This window comes from Seriola aureovittata, chromosome 12, assembly GCF_021018895.1.
Source record: "Seriola aureovittata isolate HTS-2021-v1 ecotype China chromosome 12, ASM2101889v1, whole genome shotgun sequence".
In the NCBI taxonomy this organism is placed as follows: domain Eukaryota; kingdom Metazoa; phylum Chordata; class Actinopteri; order Carangiformes; family Carangidae; genus Seriola; species Seriola aureovittata.
In genome coordinates, this window is record NC_079375.1 from 9,101,956 (window position 1) to 9,128,306 (window position 26,351).

At 42.3% G+C, this 26,351-nt stretch overlaps 1 protein-coding gene across 12 annotated transcripts in view; it reads left to right on the forward strand.

Annotated features, from left to right (window-relative positions):
- LOC130178562 (receptor-type tyrosine-protein phosphatase F) overlaps positions 1-26,351 on the forward strand; it is a 345,850-nt gene that overhangs the window by 291,363 nt on the left and 28,136 nt on the right. For 6 of the 12 annotated variants that reach the window (XM_056390906.1, XM_056390908.1, XM_056390911.1 and 3 more), the window contains 8 exons: positions 3,311-3,337; positions 6,468-6,585; positions 8,184-8,756; positions 9,544-9,644; positions 12,061-12,308; positions 13,883-13,961; positions 15,192-15,419; positions 22,796-22,950. In XM_056390906.1, coding sequence (XP_056246881.1) covers positions 3,311-3,337; positions 6,468-6,585; positions 8,184-8,756; positions 9,544-9,644; positions 12,061-12,308; positions 13,883-13,961; positions 15,192-15,419; positions 22,796-22,950 — 1,529 coding nt within the window. The remainder of the gene's footprint in view (positions 1-3,310; positions 3,338-6,467; positions 6,586-8,183; positions 8,757-9,543; positions 9,645-12,060; positions 12,309-13,882; positions 13,962-15,191; positions 15,420-22,795; positions 22,951-26,351) is intronic. The other 6 variants (XM_056390910.1, XM_056390916.1, XM_056390912.1 and 3 more) reach the window with 1 other exon arrangement.

Here is a 26,351-nt window from a genome sequence, read left to right on the forward strand (position 1 = left end):
GGCGGTTTAAGCGCCTCTTTTCTTTTCAAGCAGAAGCCCACACAGCGCCCTCATTTCCCTGCTAAATTTAAACCAGAGGCCATGTTAACAGTGGGATGTTATCGACCCCTTTCCCGCCATATTTCGGTCGGGAAAGTGGCCTGAACCTGAGTGGGCTACTCCACACCACATAGCCTGCTCCATCACTATGCACTCGCAGCAACCTCTAGGCTCGTAATATTCATATAAGTATCAATACAATCTGCTAGAAAATGGCATGATTGAGTTTGAAGTCATTAGCCACAGTCTGGGCTTCTATACATTTTCTGCACACTCTTGCCTTCCTGCACAAGTTTGCCTTTATTCAGCACTACTTTTCCAGGTTCATTTTATTTGACCGCTCATGCGTTTTTGTTTTGTATGTGTGAGTGAGTGTGTGTGTATGTGTGTGTGTGTATGTGTGTGTGTGTGTGTGTGTGTGCAAGCAAGTGAGGCAATGCTTCACTGCCTCTGTGGCCTTCAGTGCTTCAGATTGGAGTTGAATGGGAATCAAAAAAAAAAGAGAAAAGAAGCACCTCAGCCCGCTTCACTCCATCAATCATGACAGCTCCTTCTCTTCCACATCACTCGTTCCCCCCTCGTTCCCATTTTTATAGCCTCACATCTCAGCCCATGTCATCACATTTGCATTCACCCGCCTGCAAATTATACCGCTCCGTTTCCACAAACGACGCTTATCAGCAATGATGTGTTTTCAGCTTGCGTTGGCATTCGAAATATAAATGGGGGATAATTTATAATTCTCCCATGGATTGAAGCAGAAAGCAAAAGAAGTTGCGATAGAAAGGGATTAAGCCCAAGATGAGATAGGAACTCTTGCGAACCTTAATGTGTTAGTTGCTCTGTTGACATAGTGAGTGGAGACGACGGTAAACAAATTAAGCAATTAGGCACGTCGCAAACTGTTATTCATGGAGTTAAGTAGCAGCTGTTCTTAAATGGTACTCTTCAGTGCCCCGCTACGTCAGGGAGAGCATTACGCAGCAAGTTTTGATGCACCATGTGTCTCAACCACTCACAACTGGGACCATACAGAGGCCTAGCTCATGCTTCAGTTAGCCAGTTGGTGATAAAGACCCATCCACAGAGAGTGGGGCGGAGAAGCTGGGTCTTTGTCTTTTCATATGCCATCAGTCAATGGAGGATGATGAACACCGTCTCTCCAGTGCACAATGGATCAACAGTGTGTGAGGCTCATTCCTTATGTTTGTGAAAGTCTGGAGAAGAAGGCAAAGATGGACGAGCAGGAATCCCTGGCATAATGTTTTGTCTTAAAGGGCATGTGTCTGCTTTACAAATGTCATGTTCTTCATCCATATTACAAAAAAAGCATATCTCCTCGCTTAAAACAACTGTTTTATCCTTGTGAGGCATTTGTAATCTTTTTTGATAAGTGCTATATAAACCTTTATATTATTATTGTTATTACTACTTAGTGGTGATTAGCTGTGTATGTACAATAGCTGTGGTTTTAAAGCCTTTGTGATATCCAATATAAGTCGGAATGATTTGAGAAAAATATGTAAATGTGATTTTATTTTTTATCAATATTGAATTGTGAATTGTGACATAGCATTAAACACAATACATTTGTAGTAATTATATTGTAACTGTATACTTTTTTTGAGAGGAAAACATAAAAATCAATGTAAAGGAAACTTTGCTTACTTTGAATTTAGGTTGTAGTGATATTATGCATTGTTAAATTCAAATGTTAAATGATACCCTTTTTACACCAAAATGTATGTATATATGCAGTTTTTTTAAAACATGAGTAAAGGCGCTAAAAAAAGGCATAGATCCGTCGTGTCTCATCTGCGGTTGGTGCTCCTATCAGTGTCGGACCCTAGTTAGCATGGCTACATCACTTGCATAGCTGTATGTGCTGTGTGTAGCTCAAAGACTGTATAAATAAGGTGCAGCTGCGGTGTTTCTGCTTCAACAGCATCGTGTTGGGCAGGTGATTTTTCAGTAATTCTCAAAAAACAAACCTTTCAATTGAATGAAATGTCTTTATAACAGGTGGTAAGACACGTGGTATAGGACTGATGACCCCTAATGTTTCTGCTGAGTTGTCAGTTCTGCACTTTAACTAAACTTCACGAGGTGATTAGACATATTGCTACTGAATGTTTTCATACTGTGAGCAGAACCAACTAAATTTCATTTACCTCCATTGTATTAGAGTGGCAACAGACAATTCAGAGATCACTAGAGCTACCACTAGAGGTCAGAGTAATGAAAGTTGCTTTGTAATTTGGATGAACCAACATTTTGACTGCAATTTGATGGTTAAATACAATTTCTGACCTTACAATTTATTTCACTTCCTCTTGTAACCCCCTCATGTCCCGGCGTTATCTTTTGCCAATCCCCTCCCTCTTAGTGTTACCCCGTCCACCATCAGCTGTAACAATAGTTACGCACCCTGATAATCAAATAGAAATGTTTTCCATCATCATCCTCACCCAAGATTCTTCCTCCTCTCACCCTCCCCAAACCATGCATCCCTTCTCTTGTCTCCTCTTTGTCTCTCATCAGTGTCACCATTGTCATCTCTCCTGCCCCTTGACAGCTAGGCCACCCATCAGTGAACTCCTCTGCAATAGCTGAACTGTGGAACGAGTTGCTGGTAAACGCCAGCAGTTGCGTTCTGCATCGATGGGGTTTGATGTCACAGGGCTAGCATAGCGGCACTGGTAATAGGATTTCACGCTCGGCACCAATGGAGCCCTGCGGCACAGAATGGGCTTTCACTTCCCCCAGGAATCACTTGGCCAAGCACAGCGAGCAAGAGAACATTTTGAAAACATATTGAAATATAATGAATAAAAGGGCCCTCCCTCCACTTCTGTAAGGGAAGAGGGAAATACTTGAGGGATTCTACATTTGGTTTATGTCCACAGTGAGATAGTTATCCTGCTGAATAGATGTATTTTGCGATTAAGAAAATGAGAGGTTTTTATTGGCTACACAGGCAAATGAGAAACAAGGCAGTGCATCATAAACAATAATGAATTTCACAACAATTGCTCAACTTAGTTACACAGTTTGTTTTATGCCATTCAACTTGTCTTCATTTCTTTTTTCCCTTTTACTACACCCCTCAATCACACTCTCTCCCTGTGTTTTTTTTTTTTACTGCACGACTCTGTTGACACCTACATTCATCTGTCTTTGAGCGAAAAAAAGACCAGCGCTTTTTTTCTGTTGTGTTGTCTCTGACTCATTTCTCTCCCCGCCCTGTGTCCTGTGTCTTCTCTCCCATCAGTGGAATATTGAGGAGTCCACCGAGCATGTGAGTAACCCTCATGTGTGCTGCTGGGTTGTCTTGCAGGGCAGGCCTTCTCCCCTCTGCAGTTTAGGGGTGCTGTGTATGCTTGTGTGTGTGGATTATGAGTTGTGTGCGTGTATTTATTTCTGTGCAAGCCTCTCGGTGTGAATCCTCATGATCCTCATGGCAGATCATAACCCCATCATAACCACAGCAAGAGATGTTTGTCCTAATGATTCCTGGTTTTGATATTTATGTGTGTGTTCTCTAAGATCTAGTATAACCACTTTTCACTGATGATTGCATACAAGTCTAATATTTCAACATTGTACCGTAAGACAAACTTGTAGTAACAGCTGGGCATTAACTCTGATCTGAGGCACTTACTATGGCGAGCATGCAGAGATTTCCCCCATCACTGAACGTACAGTGCAGTCAAAGGCTGTGTGGCATTATCCCAGTGTGGTGCTGACATTAATCAGGCTCGCCTAACCTGCTGTCTCCCCTACTGTTCCAGATGACATGTCTATCTGAGGGGAGGAGCTGTGCGTTTTATCAGTTCCGCACATCTCCAAGATTGCCACCAGCCTTTCATGTTCCTTTCATTTGCCTGGATGGCAGCTCACTGTTTCAGGGCTGTCACATAGCCCTTTGTTACGGCTTATTACCTCCCAGACGTCATATCGCACTAGCATAAATGCAGAGTCACTTACTGTTCCCAGTCAGAAATTCAATAGAAACCTGCTAGAATAACAAACACTGTTTTCAGCATGCCAGCAAGGGCAAATGAATTATTTAAAAAAGATTTATAACATTTAAGCTATTTTCGGCACTTGTTTCCCTTCTTAATCAAACCAGTGACCACCTGTAAAGGTTGACGGATGAAAAAAAAAAAAAAATCAGTTTTTTTATATAGCTGTTTTTTTCCTCCTCTATAAATGAGCTAGCAGGATGTGCACAGATCATTCAGTCTTCATTTGATAACTCTCAGTTAAAAGGAAATCTGGTTGCACAGCACACATGGCCAGATTCCTCTAGCTACACCCACATGGCATGAATCAGGCTTGCCTCCTCTCCCTCTCCTCTTAACGTGCTGATTAACACCTGACAGACGCAGAGCTAGACGCTGTCAGAGGAAGACATCTGTTCACACGTCTTTATTATTTCTTTAGCAGCCATGTTTAGGCAATAGCAGCCTGTGTGCCAGGTAACTAATGTGGTGTGACTGGCTACAGGCAGATGTCAACAGAAAAAACATTAGCATGTGTTGTTGACCCATGGCCTGTTCACAGAGAGTAAAATTTTGAAATTAATTTTAACTTTTTCAGATAATAATGGCGTTTTAAAATCAAACAACACACAGAGAACATTAAATGTTGTGCTTTAACAATAAAAAATTATCTAAAGCGAGTGTGTTTGTTTTAACAATGCTGCCCATTTTCCCCCAGGCATTTTCTATCCTAGTGTGGATAGTGGTGTAGGGAGGCTTGCAGAGAAGAATCCATTTCTATAACTAGTTGACTTGATAATCTCTGTAATGCCCTTTGGTGCTGCTCTAAGCATTTGCTCTGAAGGAAACTTTGAAGCCTTGCTTTTTCTATCTTCTGCTGAGTTTCAAAAGTGCTACGAGACCCAATTCGACCTTGCCAGAATAGGGGGAAAAAAGATCTCTGCGGCTGCCACTGCTGAGACTGTTAAAGCCATTTTGTATGATTAAAGTAATGAGACTTCCTCTATAAAGTTAAAATGGTTTTATGATACAGTAATTTAGCATTTTCCTCCCCGTCTCTCTTAAAAGCTAGTATGGGAGCACCAAATGTCCCTTAAAGAGAGGGGCAGTAAAAAGCATTGTCAAACAGAGCTGGCTTATATAGACAGTTAAATGTTCTTCTATGGTTACGAAATTAAAACTTCATTAGTTGGAGAAACAGCATTAGGGAAAAGCCGTATAACATCCCAAGCGTGTGAGAAGTTTGCAGGGAGTTCCGACAGGAAGGCTTGTAGGCATCGGCGTATTCGTCCTCTCAGTGGCCCCAGTCAGAAGCAGACAACTCCAATATGTGTGCTCAAGCCCCAGGCATTAATTTGTTCTTTGTATCAAGTGTGTGCTCGTGTCTGCGTGTAACGTAGTGTGTGTGCACATGTATACATTTATGGTGTGTTTGTATGTGCATGCATACTCAATGTGTGTGTTTATATACATCGGTGAGTATGTGCATTCACGTATGTCTGTGTTTGTATGTCTGTTTACATATGTGCTTTATTCCAGCTCTGAGAGTGTTTAATTCCAGAGTGTGTGGGTGTGTTTTTTTATTCAGACTGATGCAGTCTGGTGAAGTGAGTGCCAGCACTGCAGCAGGTTACCAATAACAGTGTGTTACCTCAGTCGTTTGCTGTTTTCTGACTGTTTGTTCCTGACTGTTGAGTTACTGATTTGTTCAACCACTTTAGTGTGTCTGTGTTCTTGTGTAAAGACCTTTTGAACATTCAACTTAATTAACATGGGATTCCAGAGGACAACAAATGCCAAGAATCTAACTCCATAATTTAAAAAAATAATTGTATAATATGTGTAATGTTTATTTATCCTTTTAGATTTATTTCAAAGAGTTTTAACAACATGTCCCACAGTCACAACTGTGCTGTTTTGGCTTTTACACTTACTGCAGTATAGCGATGATCCTAAAATCCTCTGGGTATAATCTCGAGCTTATCCATGCAGCAGACATGAACACTGACACACTGGTGATGTTCTGGTTCATTTGGTTGGTTTGTTGGTTAATGGGTTCAGTGTGTGCCTTACGATTGGGTGCAGGAGTTTTTCTAGACAAAGAAAAGTTCCTGCTCCTGTTTGTGTGCCTTCAAATCTTTTATCTGTTCAATGCTTAAAATATTTTGTTTCCTGTTTATAGGCAAATTGATCAAGAAACTACAAGTGGATGGAGAAAGGGGTTTAATCTTGTTATGGTTTCTTTTGGTGTTGTGTGGTTTTTTTCAGGGGCTAGGAGCTTGTGTGAGAGGGGTTTTTGTTTTTGCTTTGGTTTTTTTTGTTTTTGTTTTTTTTTTTGGGTGGGGCTTGTTTGCCTCCGAGGCAGTCCCACTCTGCTCATTGATTTGTTTTGACCTCTGACCTCGTGATTTCTCCATTTTGCAGGAGGCCATCATTGGCGGACTGCAGTCTGAGACCACATACTCTGTCACTGTAGCAGCATACACCACCAAGGGAGATGGAGCTCGTAGCAAAGCTAAAGTCATCACCACGACTGGAGCAGGTCAGAGTCGGTTTTATCAGGGTTATCAAGGAAAACATAGGATATGTGCTATCCATTTACAGTGAATACTGTGGTAATATCCTTCAGGCTTTATACTGATAACCTCTGTCTCCCTCATCAGGGTCTACCGTGACTTCAGATGGCTCAAGCAAACACCCTGTATTTTACAAGCAACATATTTTAGAAGTTAATCCGGAGTAATTTCCAAAAAGACAATAATAAATTATAACAATTTAGGAGACTTCACCTCGTGCATTTATCACAATGCTGTAACCAAATCAAATGATTGACTGAAAAAAATGATCAACAGATCAATCAAGAATCAAAATAGGCTTCACTCTGGGACGTCGAGTGGCGCAGTGGTTTAAGCAGGCGCCATGTGTAGAGGCTACAGTCCTCCCTGCAGTTGGCCCTGGTTCGAGTCCCGCATTGGACGGCCCTTTGCTGCGTGTCATTCCCCCTCTCTCTGCCTCCCCATTTCCTGTCTCTCTACTGTACTGTCAAATAAGTCTTTAAAAAAAATAAAAAAAATAGGCTTCTCTACAACAAACCTTTGTTGCTTTTGTGTCACATTTACAAATTCACTGTTATACTTTTATTATTTTTCCAGCTGATTTGATTATTTGGCGTTCTTGTTTATGCTTTTTTCATTCTTCCAAAATTCTGATTTACTTTACACACAAATTGTAGCTAGAAATCAGGAGGATTTGTAGTTTAAAATGTCTTTGGGGAAGATGAATAAAGAGTGATGTTAAAATCATGTAAATGTCTTCTTTGCGTTAATACACTCCCACTGACTCAACAAATGTACCGTATCTCATAACGTGAATTATTAGTTGACTGCCTGTAAGAATCAATTGATGTCGGCACTGTGTCACCTGCCCTCGTGATTCTCCTCCTCCCGAACTTGCATTACATTGCTGATTGGGATGTAACTTAAATTTTGGAAACCTTTTTAAAAAACTGGATGTGCTTGAATGCAAAAGAAACGATATTCACCTGTTTAAACAGCCACGAAATATCAGGGCACTGTGGCATGACACACTTCTTCTGTAGGGAATTAACAGACACTCTTAGAAGGAAATTCCTTGAGGAAAATTGCAGCTCCTTTCTTCTTTGGCATTTTTGGCACTGTGCTGATTACGATATAGCACCACCACATCTGCATAACGCCACAAGTGCAGTTACAAATGACAGAAATCCTCCGAGTGAAACGCTTGTTAGAAAATAACCCGTCAGAGTTTCTTGAGAGCTGGAGGCAGCGCGAAATGTGACGGAGGCGGTTGCCTCGTAATTCTCTTTGCAGAAAAAACCCTGACTCATTCAAAGGAGTATTATAATTAGAGGACTGTACATGACTGGAGTGTCATGCTAGTTTTAGTGGGCTGCTACATGTATGTTGGTTTCAACGTTTAGAAGAGTTATCACTATCTGCTGTTATAGTTGTATGAGAAAGCTGCCTGCAGGTGGAGATGTTATATTAGGCCGTTTCTAATGTATCTTCATACATTTGCAGGCTGTTTAAAATAGATCCTGTATATATAAAAGAATTACAACACAACTTATTCTTTTTCTCTCTACTTGATTCTTTTTGTCAGTGCCAGGCAAGCCCACTATGATGATCAGCACCACCATGGGCAACACAGCACTGATCCAGTGGCAGCCCCCTAAGGAGATGGTGGGTGAGCTAATGGGCTACCAGCTGCAGTACAAGCGCACTGATGAGGAAACGTACACCTCACGCGAGCTGAGGAAGATTGATGACCACTACACTGTCACTGGACTGCACAAAGGCGCCACCTATGTCTTCCGCCTCAGCGCTCGTAATCGTGCAGGCATCGGCGAGGCCTACCAAAAGGAGATCAGCACCACGGAAGATGTGCCCTCAGGCTTCCCATTCAACCTGCAAGTAACAGGACTGACCCAGTCCAGCACCCAGCTGACCTGGGAGCCCCCGCTGCTGGCAGAGAGGAACGGCAAAATCATACACTACATGGTGGTGTACAGGGACATCAACAGTCAGCAGAACAGCACCAACCGCACCGCTGACACGCACATGACTATCCACGGCCTTAATCCTGACACTACCTACGACATTCGGGTGCAAGCATACACCAGCAAGGGCGGGGGACCGCTCAGCCCCAGCATTCAGAGCAGGACCATGTCAAATGGTAGGGCAACCGCCATAACACATGGCTGACATTTATATATAAACATACCAGAGGTATTTGATTTTAAAACATAAAATCAGGGTCACACCCTCAGGCCTACACAACCTTGCACACAGCATACGTGAGCATATAAATGAACGCTGTATCACCTACTGATGTTTTGAACACTTTATAACATTATATATATTATATATTCTGTCTTTATCAGTGCCACATCTTTCTCATCCACCACTCAGTACTGTACAGCACTGTGTTTATTGATTTATAGACTACTAATCTGATTACACGCTACAGTCACATTACCATGCCTCCTCATCCTCCCCTTTCACACGATTCTGAAGCGTACCCAGCATGTACCTCCTCATGCATTTTATAATCTTATAAATTTAAGATTTGTTATTTATAACCATTTGTGCATGATGCTTATTTTAAAACACATGTTGCCCCTCCCACTGCTGTATACATTCCTTGGTAATCACAGTGATCTCAGCCTGTTGCATATTTCTTGATGTGAACGTGGTTTAATAAATGGAACAGGCTTAGGGAAATGAAGGCTATTTTTATGTGATCTGTAACAAAGCGTGAATGAGATTGTTGATGTTCTTTGAACGCCCCCCTGGCTTGTCAAGTTTGGTCACAAGGTATCAGTGTGGAATATGTTCACATTGTTTACTGAAGGGGCTACCTGCTTTTCTGTAGTGTGAAATTGAATTACACACAGTGATTACATTTTGTGTTGTACAAGATGTCTTTCTTGAGATATTAATCAAAGGATTTCCCACCTTAGATTTTCCCACCCTAAACTTTGGCGTCAAAGCTGTCATGAAAACATCTGTCCTCCTCACCTGGGATTTGCCACCAAACTACAAATCCCAAGTGCCTTTTAAGGTGAGTGCCGACCAGGTAGGAAGTCCCCAACCACATATTAAAGTAAAGATTAAAACAAAAAATTGACCCGGAACACAATTTGCATATGTGTAAACCTTACCTTAATAATAATAATAATAATAATAATAATATTAATAATGATAATGATAATAAACTTCATTTTTATAGCACCTTTCATACAATAAATGTAGCACAAAATGCTTTAGAGCAAAGAAATGACATGCACCAAATGCTTTACATGAAAAGAAAAGACATAAAATGAACATAAAACATTGTTAAAAGTATTGCTTTGAAATTAAAAACATTAATGTAAAATGAGATAAAACAATGAATAAAGCACGTGCTGAGCTAGTTAAAGGCTTTCTTTTAAAGAATACTTAGTGAGCTGGCCTCTCTGATATCTATAGGTAGTGCGTTCCATAGCTTTGTGCCGTAGCTGACAAAGGCTGCATCCCCAATTTTCCTATGGCTGTTGCTGGGAACCTTCAATAAAGCAGCGATACATGACCTCAGTGTTCTCAGAGGCACATAGTTTGTCAGGGAGTTAGCAATATAGCTTGGTCCTTGCCCATTAAGGCCTTTGTATAAAAGGAGGAGCATCTTGAAATCAATTCTAAATGTTACAGGAAGCCAGTGCGGAGCAGCTAAAACTGAACTAATGTGCTCTCGTCTCTTGGATAGGGTTAATAGCCTAGATGCAGAGTTTTGAATGAGCTGAAGTCTCTCAGTGTTTTTTTTCAGGAGCCCAGTTGAAAGTGAATTGCAGTAATCAAGTTGGCTTGAAATGAAGGCAACGAGTCAATCTTTCAGCAATCTTTTTGGTCTTTAAACGGCCGTACATTAGCTGTTTCTAAGGTGGAAAAAATATTTTTTTGTCACCTTGTTGATGTGGGACTTACATCTTAAATCTGAATCCAAGATAACGCCAAGACTTGTAACCTCAGATTTAATCCAGGGAGTCAGTTTCCCCAGGTTATTAAACAGCATTGCTATTTTTGTTTTGTTGCCGACGAGGAGGTTTTCAGTTTTCTCCTCATTTAACTTTAAGAGTTATTGCTCATCCATTTATACATTACTGTCTAAGTTGGGTTTCTTTAGTAAGGTTTTTACAACAGCTGTTTTGAAGGCATTTGGAAAGATGCCATTTTGAAGAGATATATTAATCATGTTCAGTACACAATCTAAAATGCTGTTGAACACTCGCTTAAAAAATGCCATTGGTGCAGGGTCAATACATGAGGTAGAGGAGTTACACTCAGTGACTGTCCTGCAAAGCTCAGATAAAGTAATACAGGTGAATTTCCCCATGGTAATATCTTTTTTATAGGGTTTACTGAGATCATTTTTGTTAACATCAGCAGTAATACTGGCTCTGTTTGCAGCAATTTTATTACTGAAGAACAATCTTAGTTCTTCACATTTTAATGCAGAGGATGGGGGAGATGGGGGGGGGGTTGACTAGCTGGTCAATAGTAGAGAATAATATTCTAGAGTTTCCAGCGTCCTCTGTAATAATCTTGGAAAAGAAATCTTTTCTTGCCAGGCATACTGCTTTGTTGTGAGTTTAGTTTTCCTCCATTTTCTTTCAGCTGCTCGACAGGTTCTCTTGATCTCATTAACATTGTTACTGTTTAACCATGGGGAGGTTCTGTCAGTTGACCTATTCTTAACCATTAACGGAGCAACAGTGTTTAGAACAGATGATAAGGTTTTGTTGAAATTGTCAACCATGTTATTTAAAGATCAGTCACAACTATATGGCTCAAATGATATCATAATATCAGAGAACCTTGCTTCAGCCTCGCCATCTAGAAATCGCTTTTGAACTAAAAAATTCCCTTGTAGACCTTGATAGGTTAGGTTGGCATCAAAATACTTATTGCATTAAGGCATTATTGCCTTATTGTGTCACAGCATAGCAGCACTATAAACTGTTAACACTTTCACCAGGGTGTGATAAAGTGACTTTCCCTATTTGGACTGAAAAATGTGAAGAACCAAATTCATGCTCATTTATGAGGTGTAATAATATGTCAAAATGATATTATATCAATTCCCACCCTGTGGTAATGGGGCAAAGACAATTTGAAGTGTAAAAAAAAAACTATTGGATATGCACCAATAGGCAAGTGTGATACTGAAATACATGAGATGAGGTGTCAGATTAGATGGGCACCTCCCTTAGGACTGTACTGCTTTTGTCAGTCTGTGTGTGTGTGTGTGTGTGTGTGTGTGTGTGTGTGTGTGTGTGTGTGTGTGTGTGTGTGTGTGTGTGTGTGTGTGTGTGTGTTTGACTGAGTGAGAAGAGAGAGTATTGTATTTGTCCGAATGATATTCTGTACATGTTGTGTGTGTGTGTGTGTGTTTGTGTACTACCCTAAACTATAACTCCAGGTTTTCCCTTGTGTGCTCACAGATCTTGTACAACCAGCAAAGCGTGGAAGTGCTGGGAAACCTGAAGAGGAAGCTGATCACGCAGCTGCAGCCAGACACAGACTACTCTTTTGTGCTGACAAGCAGGGGCAACATTGCTGGGGGTCTGCAGCAGCAGGTGTCCATCCGCACTGCCCCTGACCTGATCAAGACTAAGCCCAGCACACATCAGCCTCAGGGAGGCAAGATGACCATCAACCTGCCTAAGGTCCAGACCACTACACGTGTCAGGTCAGTGCTGAGACACACAGGGCTGACCACACAGGCTAGCTCTGATTCAGGGCATAGATCCACCAACAGATCATGGCTGTTTTTAGCCGGTAGACTTTTTAATCAGCATTGGGGATATTGTAGCTTCAGGCCACATAACATTGAAATTGTTATCTCTCAAAACCCACAGTGTGGCACTAAGAATATGGTGGCTTAAGTTAGACAAAACTCTTTTTACATACATTTTGCAAATGTGCTGAACAACAATCAACCAGCTATTAATCATTTAATCATTTACAGTTGATAAAAAAGTACATTAACACTTTTGCTTTATGGAAAGTTCAAAGATGCAAAATCTTCTAATTAAATTAACACTGTAAATAAATGATGAATAAATCATGGTTATCACTGGAGAAGTAATTCACCCACATTCTTTCTAACAGCAAAAACAGCACTTGTATCTGATCAATACTAAACCTATTTTGAAACTTAAAGCTGCAAATTTTAGTCTCAGTCAACTTTATGACACAGCAGCTGATGATAATCGAGACTTTCAACATAGGGTTGAGCTGTATTAACTTTTGACTCAAATTGTTAAGAGCAGAATTGTTTCTGACCCTGACAAGTAAAGTATTTCCTTCAGATTCACACACACACACACACACACAAATCTGAGAAGGGGGAGTGCACAGAGTTGATTGGTAAAAAGATTACAGGGCTGTCAGTGCTGGCCAAGCTCCAGCACAGATTGACAGGCAACGAGCGCAGGTGATTGGGGATGGGAGAGTGGGTGTGTGTGTGTGTGTGCGTGTGTGTGTGTTTGTGTGTGTGTGTGTGCGTGTGTGCATGTGTGGGTGAGAGGGGAGGTGTGGAGTCTTGTTATACATGTCTTCTCCCACTCCCAGACTTGACTGACTGTTGAATCACAGAGTGGAGGCCTGGAGAAAAGGGGAGAGAAGCAGCTGCTTTCGCTGTCAGCAGCAGCTGATTTTACAAGTGGCTGAATGCCGCAGTGGGGGGAAAAACTTTGAGCTGAGAGAAGATAGACTGGAGGAGAACACAAGAGAGACAGCAAGAGAGAGCCAACACATAAATAAACACGCACACAGCTCTTTGTACATTGTGTACGCACAAGCACGCTCCTCCATTCATTACCTTACTCCTTACTTCGACCCTAAATTCCTAAATGTCTTTCTAATGTCTTTCTTTTGTGTCTATTTTTGGTCTTATGTAATGATGGCAATAAAAGTACACACACACACAAGTAGTCACATAGCTGGTCCTATTAACCTAAGGAATCATATGGGGATTTCTATTAACTGAAGGCTCCTCTCACTGGGATAGTGTTTGTTCCAGTCTGCATGGCAGATGTTCTTAGTGATTAGCCATTAATTGTAGAATGCAGTGCCAGTCTGCTGGTGTTCGACCTTGGTTGGACCCACTTGTTTAGCACTTAAGTTTTGAATTCTGCCCAGCACACCTCACAGTGAAAGTATGTCTTTCTGAATGTTATTAATGTGCTTGGCCCACTTTGATCTCAGCGTGTATGTGCTTCAGTCAGTCTGTCTTAACACAGGCTTTATTTTTCTTGGCAGGTGGTATTACATTGTGGTGGTGCCGGTATCCCAGTCACCGCGGCAGTGGAAGAATCCAGACGAGATGGACCTGGATGAGGTGAGTGCCAGCCGGTGGCTGATTGGCTAATGTGCCAGGTCACGGGTTACCGATAACATCTCGCGTTCCAACTGGGTAGGAAGTCACTGGTTGCAGCTAATTAGCTCTATCCTCCTGGGCTCGGGGAGGGGGGGGGGTGGCAAGGCAGTGAGATTTTAAACAATGACTCACTGAAGCTGGTGGGGAGTGTCCTGATTGGAAGCCAGGTTTGCAGACAGAACCCATCTGCTGAATCCAACAGTTTGATTGTGCAGAGAATAAACTTAATCTTGTATCACTTCTAATGTAGATGTAATACGAGTGAACTTTATTTATATAGCACTTTTCAAAACAGTAGTTGCAAATAACTGCTCTGCCTCCATATTTTTCTTTATAGTCAGGGTTTACCAACTCCCAACAAAGTTTTACATAAGGTATTCAAATGGGGATAAAGATTTATGACTGTGTTATTATTCTGTTGAATAAAGGTCGTCCTTGTCCATGAGGGAATTTAAGCTAAATGACATGCCTAAACATTAATAGCATAATTTTAAAGTAAACTGCGAGGCTCGCTGGTTTGGATCGCTATTGTTCAAGCTCCATGTTGGCATAACAGAAGAGAGGGAGAGAGATGGGACTCCATGAGTCATTAAACACTGAGCAGGCCATTGTCTCCTCCCTCCAACATAATGATTTAATAAAGCTACATCTGGAGCAGCACAAGACATCACTGACAGAAAACAAAATGCTGCTGAAAACACAGTGCCGCAGTGCTGTATGCTCTTGCTCATTTATTAACCGGGCTGGCAGTGATGCTGAGATTGTGTGCTGGAGCAAGTGCTAATTGCTCACTTCGTAGCTTGGCTGCATTGTTTGCAAAGTTATATCACTGAGCAAAGGGCATTTTAGCTATGTGGAGTCATTATCTCTTATTTGCAGGCATGGTAAGAACCAGACCTGTACATACAGTATAGTGTGAACACAACATTTTTTTCACAAGTTTGGCCATAAATTAGTAAGGATTATTTTCCACACACAATCCACAAAGATGTTTTTGCTAAAAAGTGATTGTTGTGAAGATTTAGCCATTGACCTCCATGTCACCATATGATGCAGTAAATTGAGTCTCTTTACTAATATTTATTTTTTCTTGTTTCTCCTTTGAAAGGAGATCAAAAGTCACTGTTCTACTCACTTTGATTCTTTGTTACCAAATTTGACCTTAACCTTTGCCCTCTACATTTTCCAAAGCTGCTCAAGTCAAGTGAAGGCCCTGTCCTGAGGCGCAGACGTCACCTGGACTCCTCCAAGCCTTATATTGCTGCTAAGTTGGCTTCACTACCGACCACCTTTATTCTGGGAGATGAGAAGAGGTACAACGGTTTCTACAACAAGCCCCTGACCAGTCCACAAGAGTACCTCTGCTTTGTCCTGGCTGTACTCCGATCTGAAGGGACAACAGACAGCACTACTAATTATGTAAGAGACAGACACACACGTTAAGTAAAACTACCATTTACTGAATAAAGACAGACAACCATTCCCTCAACAGCATAAGCATAGGTTTTTTTTTTCCATTTTCTGAGTAAACTCACCCTCCTGGATTTGTTATATTAAAACTGATTTCACCCTAGCCTGTTCTGTATATTTGTACATGTCACCTTTTCTTTTTTTGGACAGACTATTTAAATTTATCACCTACCAAAATGGCAACGTCAAGTCAAATTGTTGTTTTTATTACCATTTACCTTTTAATACAGCCACCTATAAAAGTCATCGCAGCTTGTCCTGATAACTCCCTTATCAGTCAACAATGACATCAGAGATCCAGCTTTGCCATTCTGGCAGCCAGCAGGGCCCTGTGCAGATGTCTTCAAAATGCTTATACAAGTTTCTTGTCTCCCGACTCTTGGTTTTGTGTGTGGAGGTCCTATAAATGCGTCAAAAACAGCACTAACATGGAGACCTTGCTCTCCATTGGATGGTCAGGAGTAAACTTCACAGCAGCAAGAATGAGAGTCTGCGATTGCTCTGGGCTCCTCCACTACCCGGGACATGCATATTCAGTGGCTGGGCCTTTGGCGACCACAGAGGGAGAGAGAGCGAGTGCTCCATGTCCGAAACCAAATCCCAGACTTTTCACCTATTTCTTTCTCTTCTCTTCTCTCTCTCTCTCTCTCTCTCTCTCTCCCTCTCTCTCCCTCTCTCCTCTCTGCTCTTTTTCTTTCGCTCAGTCTCTGCTTCTCTGTGTCTCTCTCCCTCGCCCCATCTTTCTCCACCGTGAAGAGAGCAGAGGAGATTGATTAGTGCGGCTGGAGTTAAGAGGAAGACGAGGGCCTGGTCACAGGGCCTAGGGAGTCTGTAAAGCAGGCCTGATTCCCTTGAAATGCTGCTTTAAATGTCCCTAAAACCCCCATCCCCCACCCCCCATCCAGTAATCTCCCACTCCTTCGCTCTGAGAAGGGGAGGGAGGTGCGAAGGAGGCTGTAGTGGGCAGCCATGATACACTTGACTTCAAAGGAGATGCTTAAACCCCACTGCTGCACAACACTCTCACTGCACCTGCCAGACACACCATGCTGGATCAGTGGCACTCAAGATTTGTTTCTTTCTGTGTACTCCCCCTCCTTCAACTGTGTAGCTCCATCCCACCTTTAAACTTAATCGCTTGTACTAATCAGGCTTCACTCACAGGCTGAGTCAATCAGTGTGTTTACCTTCACTTCTTCTTATTGACGGATTTCTGCAGTAACCCGATTTCATAAACTTCATGCAAAAAAAACACCTGGTTTCCTTAACTGAAGTAAAGGATTAACACAAATTATTTCATAAGGCTACATTGCTGGACAAACCAGGGTTTAGATAGAGAATGCAGCGCTATGACAAGGATCCAAAAGAAAGATCATTACTGGTAGCGGTGCATCCAAGTCTGATGAAAACTGAAACTGATAAAATGAGTGTAAGTTGACTTCTTCAGCTAAACAACAGAATTTATGTAAAAAAAAAAAAAAAATCTGACGTGTGTAGAGGCAATTCTGCTCTAAGGTGATGAAAACAGACAACAATGAGTCTGTCGAGATTCAAAGATTTATTACTGAACAATATGTCAAAATAGAATGAACAACCAGCAATCAACACAATGATCATAAGCAGAGGCAAAGATCAACACATTACTATTTGGCCAAATAGGGTGCAGCCTCTCTCAACCACAACGGTGTCAAGAGTCTGGACACCCTCCAAGATCTAGCTTAGCTTTTTATACAGTGACTATCACGTACACATGTTTAAACAGACAGTTCAAATTTCATCCAGGGTACAAAGTCTGTTTATCTTGTTTAATCATTAAGTGTTCATTTATTCGCGGAGATCAGTTCATTCGGTTTGTTCATACATTAAGGAGAACACGCAGTCCGATTAAAAGAAAACGTTACATGAAATGGAGGAAAACAGTTTTTTCCATTACAACATGCACACAGAAAGGAAAAACTGTCAGTTTGTTACGACAGTGCCTGTCCTCTCACTGAACCGTCAGTCCAAACGTTCAGGAAGGAAAAAAAACTCTTCAGGCTGTATCATCATACTGTGTCACAAATTCACTTAAAATATCCTTGGTTCAAAAATACAGTAGGGGGTAGGAAAGAAATCCAATAACTGACCCGCTGTATATAATAACCACAGGATTTACAGTAACAAGATTATTGCAGCGCATGTAAACACCTTGATTTTCTCATTTCTCCCAATAACGTGGTTTCTTGTGTACAAGTAAACCTACTAAAATCTGAGGTTGGGCGACTACAAGCAGGCTGTCATTGATTGCTGCACAAATCCCCTAACCGCACTATTTGGGAAAGTCAGATACCGCAGCAGTGTTTGTTTTTGTCACCCCCAACGCTGTGCTTGCAAACGTTTATTACCAAACACAGACGGGTACAGAAGGTAAAGCGTGCGGAGAGATCTAGCAGTTAGCAGAAGCTGCCTCGAGCCGGATCTTCACCAGACCCATGAGAATAAGACAACAAGTACTGGAGTAAATGACTTGTATCTTTACTACACTTCCTCGCCACCACCCAAACTCCCCCAGCGTAGATCAAACAAGACTGCCAGGGTTTAATAAGCCCTCGTATATCAATGGCCACAAGCAGCCAGCAGTGGTTGGAGGGAAGAGGAGAAGGAAGGAAGGCAAAGGGGGATGAGAGAGAGAAAGAAGAAGAGAGTGTGCCTTCATGTCTCCCCAGCACCCAAGGCAGATAAACAAGCCGGGGGAAGTGTGAAATGGGATGATAGATGCTGGGTGTGTATAAACAGTATCATTTAATGCGAGAAGAGAGTGAGGGAGGGAGGTAGCATGAAATATTGTGTGATGTGAGAAAGAGAGGAGGGGTGCTGTTGGATGGAGGAAAAGAGGGAAGCTAAATTTTTGTCTTGTGTCCCATCCAGCCTGTGAAGCTCGGATGAGACAAAGTTAACTGGTGGAAGAGGAGGAGATTGTGCTAATGTGTGCTCTTCTTTTGATAAGGGAGAGGTGAGCATGTGGCACAGAGAGAAACCAAAACGGAGAGTGTTCAAATGTGTTTACCACAGTTTTCTGTTTGCAGTGCTGTCCATGCATTTATATTCTACTCACTCTCAACAAGAATTGGCTTTGTAGCACTAATTCTGTTGGTGCTTTGGGCTCAAAACACCCTTAACATGGAAAACCGGCTTCGTTCAAAATTTAAAAGGCTTTGACAAACAATATCAAGACAGAATTATTAAAAAAAAAAATGTTTTCTTTAGTGGATAGTATGAGCATATTCAAGCCCAGCCTTTCACCAAGGGTGGTAATAATATAGGCAACATCGGTGGGATTCTCTGTTCAACTGTGCTGTGACACTTCCTCCTAGAGGCTTCTCCCTCTAGTGATGCCTCCAGATATCTGGATGCTCTGTAGTCAGACAGCCGGAGAGGGGAAAAGTGCAGAATGTGGTGCAGTTTCTGGGAGAGAGGGCATGTGAGGGAAAAACGTCTCTATATTTCTTTCTCTCGCCTTCTTGCTCCCTCCCTCTTGCTGTCTTTCCTTATGTCATGCAACAATGAGGAGAATGTGGGCTCCTCAGCTTCCCTTGGGAGGCAGAGACAGCCGCAGATAGATAATGGGCGTCTTTGCATGTTTGTTTGTTTGTCTAGCGCACACCCCTGCGGCTTATTTAAGCCACTTTTGGAGTGATGTGGGGCTAGAGGTCAATGGAAAGTTGAAACTAAAGTGCCTGTGCTGTGCGTAGTGGATTCTGTGCTCAGGGGAAGGCAGAGCAGCGGCTGACTGGGGAAGTTGTGTAGCCCACAGGCCAGATAGCAGACTTGATATACTGCTACTACCATAACACCTCTGCCTCAGTCTCTCTCTGTGTCTCGTCACTCTTTGCCATCTCTCATCACCCACTCGCTCTCTCTTGTTCTCTTACTCTGTCTCAGACAAACACTTACAATCGTGCACACACACATACACACACTCGCAGCGGCTGCGATCTAGACAAACACGCACACTTGTGGAGGCTCAGAGGAGCTGGAGAAAAGGCTCAGAAAAACTGATGTTCCACATATGCTCAAACATACGCTCTCGCACACATTTGTTTACAGTCTTTACACACAATCACGCATTTTCTCTCTCTCTCTCTCTCTCGCTGACATATACAGACACACACACACACACGTACTGGCACAAGCAAATACTTTTTACATTCATTCACTCTTAATGCTTGTATATACAGTATCTGCATTACAGTAACAATACCCATCTGCAGTGCTAACAATCATCCACAGTCACATACTAATCTCTCTCTTCTCCTCTTCTCACTATGAATGGGATGAGACTGTACTAAATTTGAATTCAGATCTAGTTGTTTTCTGAATTCTATCTCCTTAAAAAATCTATTTAGATCTCGTTCTCAACATTTTTAAACTTAAAATAAGTTAATAACTAAAAACCAAAGATGCAGTTGACATCAGTAACCACTTTGTGTTGACTAAGAAGACTCTAATCAGCATACAATATGAAATGGTGATTAAATATGTATCCGACAAACTGAATAACAGGTGGTCTATTTACTTAACTCTCGCATTATTTTTTACAAGCTCCAAATACTGAAGTTCTGATAAGCTGATGCGGTTAACTGGGAGATTCAGACTTATCATACTGATGTAATGCAATTGACTAGGTTGCTTTACCAGAGAATGCACCATCTGCAAAACACTACTGATCATAGAGGTGTGTGACAGAGGGGCTTTTCTTTCTCTGCCAGTCTTCAGCTGATTACAGCCACTATCTTAACCACAGAAAACCAAAACACTTCACTTAATGCACATTTCTTACACAATTAATGTTAATTAATTGTGTCTAAAGTTGGGAAATTTTAATTGGCAAAAGCATCAGACAGAGGTGGCTAAAAATGAGAAGCCTGCTACCTCAATCTTTTGTATGTGGCAAATTAAAAGATTAAGGAATTATAAAAGATTTTATATTTGTTGGCCTCTGAGCTTAAGGAATCCAGGTATGTTATCAACATGGAGCCAGCCCTACTTACCTGCATCCATGTGTTTACTGTACACATACATACACAGTGATTCAGGGTGAAAAATACACATACAGTCACTGTCATGTCTCTCACTGTCTCTGACTCACTCACTCTTAGGCTCTCACATTCCTTCACTGCACCATCGCCTCATTGTGATCCCGCTCTGCGAGGGCAGGAGCATTAGGAGCTGCGTGGCTGAGCTTTTATCAGATGTTAGGGCCGTTCAGATGGATGATCCCAGTACTTCGCCGTGACCAACAGACAAAAAGCCCTCTATTTTTGTTGGGCCCGCTCCTCTCCTCTCGCTCTTTCTCCCTTATCCTTCTATGAAAGCACAGCTGCAGTCATTTGTTACACCAGGAGAAAAAAACTTTTTCCCATGATTCCCTGCAGGGCCACATCCTACAGCCTTCTTTGGGCCCTCTCGAAGGAACAGGAAGCCTCGTGGTGTTGTCACATCAGCAGCGTCCCACCGCTGTGTTGTTTCTTTTTGTTCTTAGATAATATGTTCCTCCCTAAGGCACACGAATCAGGAGAGAACTGGTCTCATGTGCCTGATTTGTGTATCTGTGTGTGTAAAAGACAAATGAAAAATATTTCTGCTGTGAACTTCTGCTTCAGTATACAAATGTGAATCTTTTTACTCTCCCACTTGAGTTATTTTGTGTCTGCGCCTAATATCAGAACATGCTGGTTTGCATGTACATGATTGAGACATGCTGTAACACTCGCACACGCAAACTGTAAATTTTACTGGCAGTTGCCCGCGAGTACAAGAGATAACACAACTATATGACAGAGCACAGGACTCTTTGAGCTCATCTAAGCTTATCTTTCCAATTAATATCTGCCTGTGTGCCGAAGAGCAGGCTGCTGTGCGGCTAATGATCCGGATTACTGCTGCTTGCCGCCCCGCCACTCCCGCTGCATGCTGTGAGCCCAATTCCCTTCGAGGGCTGCGATCTGTCACCCATGCCCCTCCGCACACCCTCCTCCTCTCCCCGACCTGCGTCTCCCATCGCCGTTCAGTAGGAGGCATGCTGAGCTCTAACGACAGATGCCTTGCACCTCCCTCTTTGTTTTCCTCATCTGTCACCTTGCTCTCCCGCAGTTGGACTCTCTCTTCTTTCAGACAGTTTTTCAAACGCCACACTGCGTCGCCTAGTGCACCCACTCCTTGGATACATACTCACACACCCCAGCCTCCTCCCTCCCCTCCGTTATTTGAAGAGGGGGGGGGGGGGTCTCATTTACAGCCAAGGTGGAAACGCACCCTCACAGTCACCTCCTCCTCCTTCTCTTCCGTCACGGTGTGAACACTAATGAAGAAGAGATGAGTCCTCTCCTGTGCCCCCATTTATCTTAGCGGCCAAGGGACATGCACACTAATCCCTGCCTCTCTGTCTCTACCTCTCTCACTCTCCTGTCTCACACTTGCTCTGTCATCAGCAGTCTCAGTTTCCTCTAATGTGATGCAGCGATTTAATAGAAACATAATAATAACTTCATTAGCCAAGATGGTTATTGTTTTTGGTAAAGTGTCTTTTGAGTTTGGGCGATAGTTTTATGGCTTGTTCAGCTGCTTCCATGAACCGTGGCCTTATTAGCATGAAATAACTTGGTTCTCAGGGTACCAGAAACAAGAAATTTACAGTAAGATATTTTGATTCTTTTTCCTTATTAAGGTAGACATGGCTAACATACAACTATATTTTTGGCATTTCATTATTTCCAACATTGTTACAAGAGATACCTTAAATAAAATGTGCATAAAAAATGTAATTTGTTTGTTTTATCATTCCTTTAATTTTTCTCTTGATTTAATTTGTTAGCTAGTCTGAGTTTGTCTCCCGTTGTTTGCCACCTGTGAATGCATTTTTCACAACAAATTTATGACCCATATCTTTGTATCTCTGTAACCTTAGCATAATCCAAAAAACGCGATCTGTTACCTTGAGTTTTGTTTGAGCTTTTGTTGTTGTAATAAGCAACTGCAACTCTTCACCTAGAAAAATATTCAAATGTAGATTTCGAACAACTTTGTACATATCATCCAAGACTTCCTATGCTTCATGTACAATTAAAAGATAGACATTGGATATTGAATTTACCTTAACAGCATTCTAATATGTTTGTTCTCTCCAATTTCAGCTCTGTTTCTCTCTCTGTTTTCCGTTTCTATGATGTGTGTGCTGTTTTTAATTAGGCTTTTTAGGAAGTTTAAAAACTCCATAAGAAGGGAAAAGTTTGCATACATCTTATAGCTCTGAAGTGACTTGGCTCTCATCTTTTTTCCCCTTACAGATGACATTTTCAGCCAGTCCCTACTCAGACCCAGTCCAGGTCACAGCAAGTATGGCTCAGGGGATGGAGCAACCCGAAATGCTGTGGGTCATGGGCCCAGTATTGGCCGTGGTCCTCATCATCATCATCGTCATCGCCATCCTGCTCTTTAAGAAGTAAGAGGCTGCCTTTCTGTGTCATTCTTCAGTCACTCTTGACTGTGTTTGTCTGAGGTTGAACTGCAGTGACACTTGTGATTGTAAATTTCTTTTGGTTGCATCAGGAATGGTAATGAGATACCCCCCCCTCTGCCACTTGCACCGGGTTGCTCACACACCAAACTGTAACATCCGCATCCTAACAACCTTACCATAATATATACAATGTAACTGGAGAGGAACCAAAGGCGGATTGATTTGTCTTTCATAAATTCCTCATTTCTCCCCAAAAGGTTTTGGCCCAGTTGGCCGATGTTAACAGTACTCTGTGAAGTGTCAGTTGGAATGGCAGCTGACATTGCCTCCCTAATGAAAAGCAAAGCTCGGCTGTCAGAAACTCTTAGTTAGGAGTGAGAAATAGCCAGCACCATTGGTCATTTCACAGAACAAACAGAAGGCTGCAACAGAGGGCTTAACTAAAAGCTCAGTCAATATCTCTTAAAAGCACTTGAAGTGCCCCTGTGCAGCACACTGTGGATACACACAGGCCAGCAGGATGCTATGGAGGTGCAGATAAATGATATTACTACTAATGCTGAAATAAATAGCCCATCAAAAACCTGGTATTTTGATAAATAAGTCATTTATTAATCAAACATGCAAAACATTTGGTGCTTCCTGCTTCTAAAATGTGAAGCTTCTTTTCACACATATATTCACACATTAATTGTAGCCCTAAATGCAACCATTCATTCTATAAGCTTTGCATTAAACAATTATTTGCATGTTAACCAGAGTCGATAATGATAATGTGGTTCGGACATTGTAAAAAATATCTAAAAATATTTCCTACAAGCTGTTATTTACCTCACTTGCTCTCTTCCTGATGAAGTCCTACCTCCCCATCTTCTCTTGATGGCTCCATTACAAATTTGCCATTTTCCATCATACCTATTCTTGACGCTGCCAGCCACAGTCTTGCAGACTGCTGTGTGGCTGCCGTCTCTGGCAGACTTAGAAAGCGAATGGTTAATAATAGGTCTTGAGACAGCTCACTGCTGACTAGCACATCCTCTGTTTGGAAGCCCTTTCTCCACATAGACACAGATTGACAGGAGGGACTGTGGGGAGGTGGCTGTGTGCCCTTTTCACTGTGGAATGGCAGTAAATGTGCAAACGAATAATCACACTCTAACTCGGGTCATTATTGCTACCTGCATATTCGCCAAGACCGACACCAGCAGTGTCAAGATGTGGTTCTCAAAAAGTCTCCAGCAAGTGTTAGGATAACTTTTAATGCTGTTTTTTCAAGATGTGGTTTAACTTTCTGGAAGGACAAGATTTTTCTTTCCCTCTGAAAATAGCACAGTCAGAACAACATTGAGTAAAGACGTTATAGTTCCATATGGGTAACAATTACCTATTAACCCCCCACCCCCTTTTTTTTGCCCTCTGTGAATGCAGCAAACAGGAAAGGTGGGTACTGTCACTGTTATATCAGTCACAACTTCATCCCCCACCACCCAAGCCCCCTTCATTTGTGCTGTAAAATTGGTGGTATTCATCAGCTCTATACGGTTGCAGAGTCAGCTACCTTTCAGGTCCGATTGGTATTGCAAAAAAAAATTACTCAAATAGAAATACTAGGAAACATCTCTAAATTGATGTGTCTAATTTGATTTGTTCAGTTTTACAAGACTTATAAGACATGAGAGGCAGCAGACTCTGCAGGCCTTGTTAACTGGGGTTAAAGGGACCCCCAGGTCATATTCGTGTACCAGTGCATGTTCCACATCTAGTGCCAGTGTTCCTCTTCAGATCGTCCTGTCTGCCATGGTTTGTCTCCGTGCTGTGTTTCATTATCCAGCCAGTGTCAGCGCACCCCTTCAAGATTGGCCCCATCTGAATATGCCAAGGCGTCACCTGCTGCTGAATGGGCCATTGTGAAGTAAATGCCAGACGAGGAAACTGCTGAAAAAGAAATGTTCCCATCTTTTAATCTGACATTTTCCACCGAGACCCATTCCTCCACTTTTAGCCTTTTTTCCCCCTCTCCCTGCTTCCTCATGGCAGGAGTCTCAACAAAGGGCCCTGTTCTACCCTCATTAAGTGCTCCCTGTACTGCACACACACTCATACTCACACTGTGCGTGTGTGTGTATAAGTCTCTGTGTACTTACATTCTCACACGTCTTAACCCTCACTTTGAGCCTGAGATGAATAACCCCATTGAGATTGCTGCCATGTTTACTTTAGCCCAGCACTAAAGTGTCATGTAGATTGGCATCTGATTGGGTCAGAGGGAGAGATGAGGGGTGTGGAGAACAGATCACAGATGCCCAACTCTTCCACCCCTTCCCCCAGCCCAGCTCAGCAGTGATCTCTGGGAAAACCGGATACAGTCTGGCTCAGCTCTCCGCTGGAGAGGAAGAGATGCTTGTCATAGATTAGCCGTCACGCTGCTAGCATTAGCTTAAGCCTCTGCAGCATAAGATAACAGGTGGCGGTAAGGCCCAGGCCCTAACGGCAGAGGTGGACCGGGTTAAGGCTGTGTTTGCACCACCAGCTTTATGCATTCTCACCATGCTGGGCTTCAACAGAAGGCCCTGCTCCTGCCTAAAACCTACGCTCGCCACTTGCAAATGGAGTGCAATGAGATGTGAAATTTCCACAGGGCGTCCTGATGCTTCCTTCCGCCCATTTCCATTTGCAGTCAGAAGGCTTGTGAGTCTGCAGCTGTATCTGTGTGAGTGTGTATTTGTGAAAGTGAGAGAGGTAGGAAAGCGTACATCTGTGTGCCTGTTTGTGTGTGTATGTCAACAGATGCTAGCTGTCTGAACATCAGAATACAGGCAGAATGCATTTTCTATTCCTCTCTCCACCTGATGGACAAACCTACGGTCGACTGAGCTGAGCCAGTCCGAGCTGTGCTCTTCTGTTCTGTGCTATGTTAGACTCAGCTAGGCCAGGCCTGGCAGCACAGGTGCTGCAGAACTGGTCTAATTACCCAGTGTTGTGCCACCCAGCTGATGAGCTAATTACAGCATCCGCCTGTTTTCCTCTCAATCTGGAAAGCCAGTAAACACAATGTGTTGTTAGCACACACACAGCAGCAAAAATCACACATTGAAATCTTTGCTACACACAAACACACACTCTCATGTACACACACTCTCATGTACACATACCCACACAGCAGCTGTCACCTATCCAGCAGCAAACAAACCCAACTTACCCACTCCGGGAAAATGATGGTGTTTCTTCAAACACATTAAACTCCAGTTGGCAAACTAATGGGGGTAATGCCCTGGTACCTACTGTCTCTTGAAATGCTGGTCCTCAGAACTAGTTTTGAGAACCATTAACTATGTCATTAATCTCATCAAGTGTCCAACACAAAGACAAAGATGTTTGCATTT